Here is a 10000-nt window from a genome sequence, read left to right as displayed (position 1 = left end):
CTGATCTTTACAATACCGCTCTCTGCCCACAGAGCAGGCACCACCAACACCATGCACCATGTATTTGAACTACTTTTATTTTATTTTATATATAATACTGTACATGCTTGTATCAGTCGGCCATTATGTTTGGTAAATCATAGGATATCAATATCAGCCTAAAAGAAAAATCATCAAAAAGCATATAGTACACGCTCACTCACTCACTCACTCACTCACTCACTCACTCACTCACTCACTCACTCACTCACTCACTCACTCACATACATACATATGCGCACCCACACATGAGCGCACAGTCGCTTACACACATGTACACATGAATACACCACTGAAGCATTCATGCATTCTATAACACAGGGCAGAGGGCGAGTGCTGTGAGAGGCCAGACAACAGTCAGTAATGACCTTTGATATGTGTGAGGAAGAGGAGTGTGTGAGAAGGGCTCCGCTGTGTCCGTGTGCTGTGCAGAGGATAGGATGTTTGACCTATCTATCTAAGGCCACTGCACTACTAACACACAGGCTGCATTGTGTGTTCTTAGCTGAAGCAGCAATGCTACACCTGAAACACCCATGTGGACCTAGCTGCACTTTTGACCCATATTTCAAAGGCTTTTTAGGGGCAATGAGACTGCAGTAGCTTAGTAGATGCTGGTTGATTGTCATTTCAGTTGTGGGTTCACTTTTGTACCATTTTAGCATGCTGTGGCATTGCGTGGGAAAAACAACAACATTCCCAAAGCTGACATGATGAACGTAGGGGGGAAAGAAGACATGTTTTATCCTTCCAACGTCTTCTGTTTTTTTTCATCATCATAATTCATGTAAGGAGTAGTTCTACCGCATACGTAGATCTATATGTCCATTCAGGAGTTGAGAATATGCAGGTTTTTACACTATATGACCAAACGCTACAGCATCAGGTTTGGCTAAAGGTGTGCTAGTAGTGAAATCTCCTGCTGTAGTGTTGACGTGAAAACTTGCATTGCACACGATTGGACACCACTAATCATGTAGCTTAATTTATTCTCTTCAGTACGACCATGTTGCTTGCCATAAATAGCTGATCTACAAGCTAACAAAGTGTTGTGACATGACATGATTGTTAGTTTGTAGAAAAAAACTAAAAGTGCTCTACAAGCTAACAATGCACCTCGCCACGACATGACACGTTGTTAGATTGTAGATCAATTCTTTTTGGCAAGTGGCACACTCGTGTGATGGACTATAAATTAATCTTAAATCCCCCTCGAAGCTTTTTCATGTCACTAGCATCCCTAAACCTTAACAAAAGGGTTGCGGACCAAGGTAAGTTGCGACTTGTTAGGCATGTGGCTGGAGCGCTTATTTACCGTGTGGCCAGAGGAAAATAACAGATCTCAAACTGAAAAAAAAAAAAACGTGCGCATTATTTCATTTGAAGTTCCGCTATTTTCCTCGAGCAAACGTATAAATTAGCCTTCAGCGATCAGTGTGAGCTTACTGTATCCCCCCCCACCCTTTCTAGGCCGGAGGGTCGAGTGAAGAACGTTCCAAGAAGAAGAAGCGTGGGGACCGCTACTCTGTGCAGACATCGCTCATCGTGGCGGCCCTTAAGAAGTTACTGCCCATCGGACTGAACATGTGCTCCCCTGCTGACCAGGAGCTCATCAACCTGGCCAAGATCAGATACTCACTGGTACTGTGACGTGACGTAAACTGAATGGAAGCTGTTATAGGGCCCAGGAGGGCAGTGTTAATTTGACAGCAAACTTTGATTTAGTTTAGTCATAGACTTTTGAATAAAATGGAATTTAGTTTTAGTCATATTTTAGTCATCAGAAAAGTTTGAGATTTAGTCTACTAAATATCATAAGATTTTAGTCGACTAAATCTACAGTTGATTTTGTCGACAAAAAAATATTTTGGCAGGCCTTGATGGCGTCGTAATGGCTGATTTTACACTTGGTTGCATGCTGAAAATAGCAGAGTATTAGTATTAGTATATTAGTAGTATTTAAACTATGGAACACTTGAACAATTTTTCATTTGAGAAAACCTATGAAATTTGGGGGAAATTTGTTGATCCAATGTGTCGTTTTTGTTCTGTGCATGTAGTAGTGTGTTAAAATGAATGTCTTCCCTCGCAGAAAGACACAGATGAAGAGGTGCGAGAGTTCCTGCAGAATAACCTGCATCTTCAGGGCAAAGTGAGGATGCCTGCTTTTTTGTTGCTGTTGTTTTTGAACTGTTCACTGTGTACTATACCCTTTCGGTTCAAATCCCGGGTAGAACATGAAACTTCCGGATTGCAGATCTAATTTATACTCCATAGTAAGCTGGTGTCGCTTTATGACAAACAATACTGGTGTACTACAGAGTATAAATGACTTAAAATGTATCAGTGCATGTTACTGATGTTTGGACCATTGGTGGTGGTGCAGGTGGAGGACCCTGCCATGCGCTGGCAGATGGCGCTCTACAAGGAGATGTCTGGGAAGGCTGAAGACGCAGAGGACCCTGAGAAGGTGGTGAAAAGAGTGCAGGAGGTATCTGCCGTCCTTTACCACATTGAGGTGGTGAGTACACACATGCGCACGCACTCACACACACACACACACACACACACACACACACACACACACACACACACACACACACACACACACACACACACACACACACACACACACACACACACACACACACACACAGTTCAGTTCACAAGGATGAAGAACAAAGAGATGAAGGCGGATATAGACCAGTTAATTATTACAGGAAGGAAAGAAAGAAAGAAAAAAAGAAAGGCATACACATCATCTGCAAAAAGAAAAACAACACACTCTCACTCCCCAAACAGCCTATCGTGACTTCTTGGGAACGTCAAACGTTTGACTGGAAGGGGGTACCCTTCCAGTCATCTGGCGTCGTCCCGGGCACTTCCGCACTCCAGGAATGCAGAAGTGCCATTCTGAAACCCAAGACGTAAAAGGGGTCAGCTAAAAAACAGTTAAAACTATGGAGGCGCGCTGTCTAAAGAGGACTTGAGCCACGAGAGGCACCGCAGAGTGAGCCGTGAGGCGAGCGAATCGCCATGCCGAGCATTGCGAAGTCCGACTCAGCGCCGTTAGACTTATGTCCCGATAGGGACAGAATTGTATATACACGTATCATATCCCCCCTGGTCAACGTGTGCTGTCACGGGTACCCCCTTCCAGTCAAACGTTTGACGTTTGGTCAAATTCATCCCAAGAAGTCACCCGTTTGCCGTCTTGGGAGTGAGAATGTGTTGAGAAAACAGGTGAACACATTTCACATTTCTCATCTGAATTAGGAATCAATAATTTATTGAAATAATGGGAAAAACTAAATGTTTAATTAAAATGCAAACCAAGATTATGGCATTATATTTAGTCTATACTAGGGATGTTCGATATTATCGGCCTCCTGATATTATCGGAAGATATACTGTAAGCATAAGGAAAATATATTTTTTTTTTTTTTTTTACAGGAGTTCTTACCGTATGGTGTGTGTGATATGAAATGTGAGCTTACCATAGTCACAGTAATCCTTAATCATATTCCATCATATTCAAGGGCTTTTGCAGAGAAATGAGACAGACTCCAGTCACTTTCAAATTAGAGCACTGCAGAGGGCAGGTGTGTGTCTGTGTCTAGCTGACGCTCGTTAATGTTATATGCATCGGAGCAATTATGCTTCTGCACTGTCGAATAGGCCAACATCTTATCTAAGATTAGTGGGACTCATTCAAATGACCACCAGTGAGTCCCGGGACTCACTTTATTGAAACGTAACAACATCACTGTATTATATTAGATTTATAAAATGTTATATTGATATTATAGCTATTTTATTTTATTAGATATGTGATGTTGTTACCTGACAATTAGTTGACTTTTGGTATATATATATATATATCGGTATCGGTTGATATCGGTATCGGAAATTAGGAGTTTGACAATATCGGTATATCGGATATGGGTAAAAAAGTCAATATCAAACATCCCTAGTCTGTACTTGTAGTTATATGTTCTCAGGAAATTTGGTAGAGCAGATAACATGATGGCATATTTGTCTTCTCCTGTCAGACGGAGCATCCCTACAAGTCAAAGAAGATGGTTTGGCACAAGCTGCTGTCTAAACAGCGACGCAGGGCTGTGGTGGCTTGTTTCAGGATGACCCCGCTCTACAACATCCCCAGGTAACTGTTCTTAACTAATGCATCCCACACAGTAATAAAAAACATAGACAAAGGGAAACTTCACCGATTTTGAACCTAAATCCCATTGTTGTGCTACCTTTTGTCTTCTGTGTATTGGAGTTGTGACTCATCCGAACGTCCGAACGTTTCTGCAAATACAAAACATAGAGGGGGTGGGTTATGGCCCTTGCACACAGACAACAATTTATTTTAACAAACACACAACACGCTTCTCTTCTCTTCTCTATGACCTCTTGCACACTACATTTCATTTTCAGTCTAACCCAGTGCGTTTTTCAGATGTGTTAAAAAGTGATTGTCCAAAAAAATAACCTGCATCAGACCCTGTGCAAGGGCTTTTAGGTTAGCAATTAACCGTATGTCCACATATACAGAATGTGTGTGTCTATCTATAGAGTATGTACATGAAATGTACATTAAATGTTTTCTCCCCTCAGGCACAGAGCGGCCAACATGTTCCTGGATGGATACAAACGTAACTGGCTTGGGACGGAGGGCTACAAGTTTGAAGATAAAATGATTGACGACTTGTCGGTAAGTCACGCGTTCTTTCTTTCACCTTTTATTTATTCAGGAAGGTCAATTGAGAGCCAGCTCTCTTTTCCTATGATGCCCTGATTACAGTGTACAAAGCATACAATATAAATACAGATACATTACAGGATAATAAACATTTCAGAATATACAAGTACAGTTAGATCTCAGAGTATTCCTCCCCAGTAATGTAAAGCGATCAAGTGAAATGAAGTTCTCCAGTTTTAGAACTGATTGTAGAGAATTCTAAAACTGTGGTGAATCTTGGCAAGGCATTTATTCCGGATAAGATGACATTTTTGCCAATCAGATCTTAAGCCAGGGGTACGTGCTTTTTTCCATGCAATATCCCTGGCTCTCAGCTCCATTGAGATATCAGAAGAGAACCAGGGATTCCTCCTGTTTTTCACTCTAAGCTTTTTAAAGGGAGCATGCTTATCAGCAATCGAATTAAAGACCAAAATAAAGTGTTTAAGGCTAAGTGGGGGTCGTTAATAGAAGACGTGTTGAGTATATCACTGAGGTACAAATCGTGTATAAAAGCTCCTTCATTAAAACTTTTAGATTTTATTTGAACTATAACCCGATGCTGAGATTTGTGTTGTCTCGTATCTCTGATACAGGCTATTGGACAGGGATCACTGAAATCAAGTGGAGGGAGGACACCATTTGTATTTGTGCGGTTTAATGGTTAGAATTATTTCCAATAGAGAGGATCTTACTGGATTATTGATATTGGGCCTCGTTGGGACTGAGAAAGGTTTAGATTATTACAAAGATTTTTTAGAGTGTTGTAGGCGTCTGTAAGCCAGTCCAGGTTAGCATCGTTCACTATGACCTTGAACCGTGGTGGCATATCGCCAGCCTCTTCTGCATAGGAAGCAGGTGTTTGCTCTGAATTGTGTGTTAATCCCTACTGTGCCTGTGTCTTCAATGATTAGAAAGCCTTGGAGGAGGAGGAAGAGCATGAAGAGGAAGAGGAGAGAGAGGCGAAGCCTGACCCCTTGCACCAGCTCATTCTTCATTTCAGCCGCACCGCGCTCACAGAAAAGACGTAAGGCAACTCTGAATGATGGCAGCTTTAACCACTTGAGCCCTATTATACTTAGTCGTACAAGGAATAGCAAAAATAGCTGATCTACAAGCTCACACAAAACTCTAGGTTGAAAGTAGTTAAGACCCATGCTTGCTTTTGTCGTCTTGATCTTTCTGCATGCTGGACTCCACTCTGGGTCTGGAAGTGTGAAAATACATTCTAACTTCTTCAGTCTGATGCTCATCACAAGTTCTGTTCTGTTTTCTTCCTTTCTTTTCAGTAAACTGGACATTGACTACCTCTATATGTCTTATGCTCATATTATGGCACAGGTAAGAGGACCTCGCTCACCACTTCTCATCAGATAAAACCCTCATGCTGCGTTCACTTCACACTAGTGGTGAAAAAAGCAACAGTCAATTGCACTACCGATCAAAGTTGCGCTGGTGTCAACTTCTTTTCAGCACTCCAATGATGCAGTGAAGCATCAATCAATCCTTTTTTTTGTTTCACCATGACCATTTATACTCTCCTTCTCTTTCCCCACAATTCCTGCCTTCCGTTCCGTAAATGGCAGAAAAGCTCATTCTTGTTGTTAACCAGTTACCTCTGCTATTTAATCCTACCCTTTTCATTTATGCAGTTTGTTTTGAGCAACACGTCAACAGTGTCTTGGCAGCAAATGTACAGTATTGGGTCATACTCTGCCGTTTTGTTGTTTGTAGCCACTTGTGTGTGAACGTACAGTAGCATCAAGTTAACTTATTCATAAAACGTTTCGGTCAACCTTCATCAGGTCATTTGACCGAAATGTTGCATGAAATAATTAGTTTCTAAGTGTAAGACGGTGTGCTCTTTATAAAGTTAACTTCAAACAGACATAATCTGCAAAGAACCAACATGCAAAGAACCAATGTGGCCTGTTGCCACCATTGTCATCTTGTGTGTTGTCGTTGTTGTCTCCCCGCAGAGCTGCCACATTGGTGAGGAGGACGAAGGTGGAGAGGAGGGGGAGGAGTCTTCCTTTGAGGTGCGACAGAATCAGACAGAGATGGTATGGGGGGGCCAGGGGAAGGGGGACAGGGGAGACAGCCGATGACGCAGCTCCCCCCACGCAACGAGTGACCACACCAGGCCACCACACACCCGCACATCCCCCCTCGCTGTCACATGACTGTCCTGTTCTTTTCTGTCTCTCTTTATCCGTCTCTCTCCTTCTCTCCTTCACTCACACCACTCTGTCTCTCTCTGTCTCTCTGTCCGGCAATGCGGTGGACTGACTCGTGCATTCCTTTGCTGGACCTCTTGTCGTCTTGTAGTCTGATCAATGTCCGATCAATGTCTGATCAATTAATTTCTGTTTTCCTTCTCCCATTCTAAATTGCATGAGACCTGAGTGCAGAGAGATCTTGCAGCTAAAGACAACTAAATAAATGTCTTGTCAAAAAAGCCCTGAGGGGCCGTCCCGTCCAAAGTTTTTAGAATGAGTCATGGGACTCCGATAAATGATAGGGTGATAAATGTCTCTAAAAGTCTATAGTAAGTTACACTTAGTTGCACGACAATGGCACGCACTCTTAATCACTTAATATTAATCACTGGTAATTCTTCCGTGAAAGATTCCAAAAGTCAGGCATGGATAATATGATGTATGTATGAAAGTGCTATGTTGTAGTTGTAGGTAACTCTGGATTTTAGCATCGTTGTTTTCGCAAAGCGTCAACTATAAAGCTTTCTTCAGTGGAAATTCTGAACATTTTTACATGCGCAATTTATTTATTACTTCCTAGGTAAAAAACCTGGTTAATATTAACAAGGACACGCAAACATTTGGGGGACATACATATCGTATTATACGGACATCAAACGCTCTTCTAGATGGCTAGTCCCTTAGGCCTTGCCTTAAAAACCAAAGATCAGGCTGTGTCCGGGATTTTGTGCCACAATTAACGCAGTGTTGGAGAGCAGCGCGTGTAATAACCAGACAGAACAGGCGTCGTTATGGTTATTGTTGTTTCCACAACAGTACAGTAGCTTGACATAGGCCGATCGGCTCATTGTCTGCTGATTCAGCAATGGCACGTCACAACATTTTTGAACATGTGTAGCATAATATCCCTAGTTGTAGCCAGGAGCCTAATATCTACAATCTTGACCAGGGGGATTCCCCTTTGGTTCAGCAGTAGATGTTTGTTTCCCATGTGGGAGACCTGCCTTTGCATCAAGGTGGTTAATTAGGGGCTCAATCGGTTCGGGATTCCTGGTATGTGGGAGAGACCAAAAAGGGGCGATTGTAACAGAGTATCCTTGCCTGTAGCCCAGAAGCCTGACATCTCCCTTGGCCAGGGGGGATATCCCTTTGGCTGATTGAGAGATGTTTATACGGCGCTCACAAAAGAAGACGTCACAATCTGTTGTCCCATCTCATAACCTGACATGCAACAAATGCAAACGACGGGCAAAACCTCACACTCTGCAAAAAACCTCGACTCACATCACTGTTTTCTGAGTCTTACTCACCTCTACTCACATGACCTCAACTCATCCATTAACGTCTGGTTTGAGACAATAACCTCCAACTCTCCTCGGGGCAACCTGTCGATTTTGTTTGTCTTTATTTTGCATTGGACCTCGATGACTTACTGTACCAAGTCTGCCTCTCTGTACTCACCCAGGACTACAGTAAAAGCCTTGCACAGTCAACCAGACAGACTCCATTTCCTTCAACCAAACACTCATGCACACGAGCAGACAATTTTGTACACGTGCATGCGTACACTCACACACACAACCAAGCACTCAAGCACTTTTACACAGACTCAAACGCGCACACACATACTAGCCAATAAACACCATACAAGCAGGACCTCTGTACCCAGAGACCGATCGTCCTATATCAATCAGGGGGTAGGGAGTGGGTGGGATAGGGTAGGAAGGGGGCGGGGGGTTGGGTGCTAAGGGTGAGGGGTGGGGGGTGGTGGTGTAGATAGAATGCTTCTGGTTGGGTCCTTGGCATTGTGTGCTATGGGTGGGTTATGTGTATTAATCTCTTTTTGTCAACAGGATGGTTGTCTATAACATTGTAATATAATATCCAAGGTCAAGTACATTTCTTCCATTGCAGTTACACGTATACTTTAAGATTAGTCACAATTGCCAGTTCACTATAGAAAGCCTTTAGCTCCTCATGCGTTATGATAGATCAAAGATTATTTGACAGGGATGTCCTCATTTCTAAAACCTCAGGCTTATTAGTTACACAGCTTATTCGATAATGACTTATAGGTAATAATTATTCCTTTCTGAGGAGTCCCTAAAACTGGTCACATGTAATTTACATTTGAGATATTTAGTAGACTCTTTTTGTATCCAGATCCACCAAAGTGAACAACATCTGGAGAATTAAGTTAACACTTTCAATGTTAAATGAACAGGTTCGGCGCATTGATCAAGGACACATAAATTCCCATGGTAACCTTTTGGTTCATTCTAAACCACCTCACCTATACCCAAAGTAGTGCTAGGGAGCTTTAATAAGAAGCAAACAGCCATACTGTTGGAGTGCATGCTGTCAGTGATGTCGAGATTCTAGTCTACTACTGTACTGGAATATAGGAGTGTGTGATCAGACTGTGTGTCCGGTCTGAGGAGAGTAGATGGGCCCTGCTGCTTGCCGTATAGTCAAACATTTGCTTCCGCTGACAAATGAAGAGCTGTCTATAACGACCTCCACCACTAATACATGTGTTACAATAGAAAGAGAATACATGATTGTGTGTGTCTGCGTGTGTCTGAGCGCAGACTGGAGCTGCACAATTACGCTCCAATGAATCAAAATTCTAACATTTCCAAATAGTGTTACAAGTTGTAGTCCCAACACCTGGAAGTGAGTTTGCAATATATTCCCTCGGTAGATTCAACCCCCCCACCCCCCCCATTTAGTCATTATGTCAATTCCCTATTCCCCGTGTCTATATTATAGTACCATGTCACTGCTAACTCATACAATAGGTCCTAAGGAGAGTACAAACAAAAGCCCCCCAAAGATATTACATCACACTTAAAACTGAGCAAAAACAGATTCAGGCATTATTACAATCACAGCATTCATATCCCCCCAAAAAGCAGAAAGTAATATGTCTTCCACCAGTGTCACGCAGGTCTAGTTTGTGCCAGGTCATGTGTGTGTGCTTTGTGTGTTTGTG

At 42.5% G+C, this 10000-nt stretch overlaps 1 protein-coding gene across 1 annotated transcript in view; it reads left to right on the top strand.

The window, feature by feature from the left end:
• ryr1b (ryanodine receptor 1b (skeletal)) overlaps positions 1-10000 on the top strand; it is a 135826-nt gene that overhangs the window by 81658 nt on the left and 44168 nt on the right. Inside the window, exons 73-80 of the mRNA XM_080429605.1 lie at positions 1510-1680; positions 2132-2191; positions 2426-2560; positions 4092-4204; positions 4663-4759; positions 5701-5813; positions 6076-6127; positions 6766-6849. Of these exons, the coding sequence (XP_080285731.1) occupies positions 1510-1680; positions 2132-2191; positions 2426-2560; positions 4092-4204; positions 4663-4759; positions 5701-5813; positions 6076-6127; positions 6766-6849 (825 nt within the window). The remainder of the gene's footprint in view (positions 1-1509; positions 1681-2131; positions 2192-2425; positions 2561-4091; positions 4205-4662; positions 4760-5700; positions 5814-6075; positions 6128-6765; positions 6850-10000) is intronic.

This window comes from Gymnoscopelus braueri (genome assembly GCF_963280865.1).
Source record: "Gymnoscopelus braueri genome assembly, chromosome: 5".
Classification (NCBI taxonomy): domain Eukaryota; kingdom Metazoa; phylum Chordata; class Actinopteri; order Myctophiformes; family Myctophidae; genus Gymnoscopelus; species Gymnoscopelus braueri.
The sequence above is the reverse complement of the archived record's forward strand: the minus strand, read 5'-3'. Positions and strand labels throughout refer to the sequence as shown.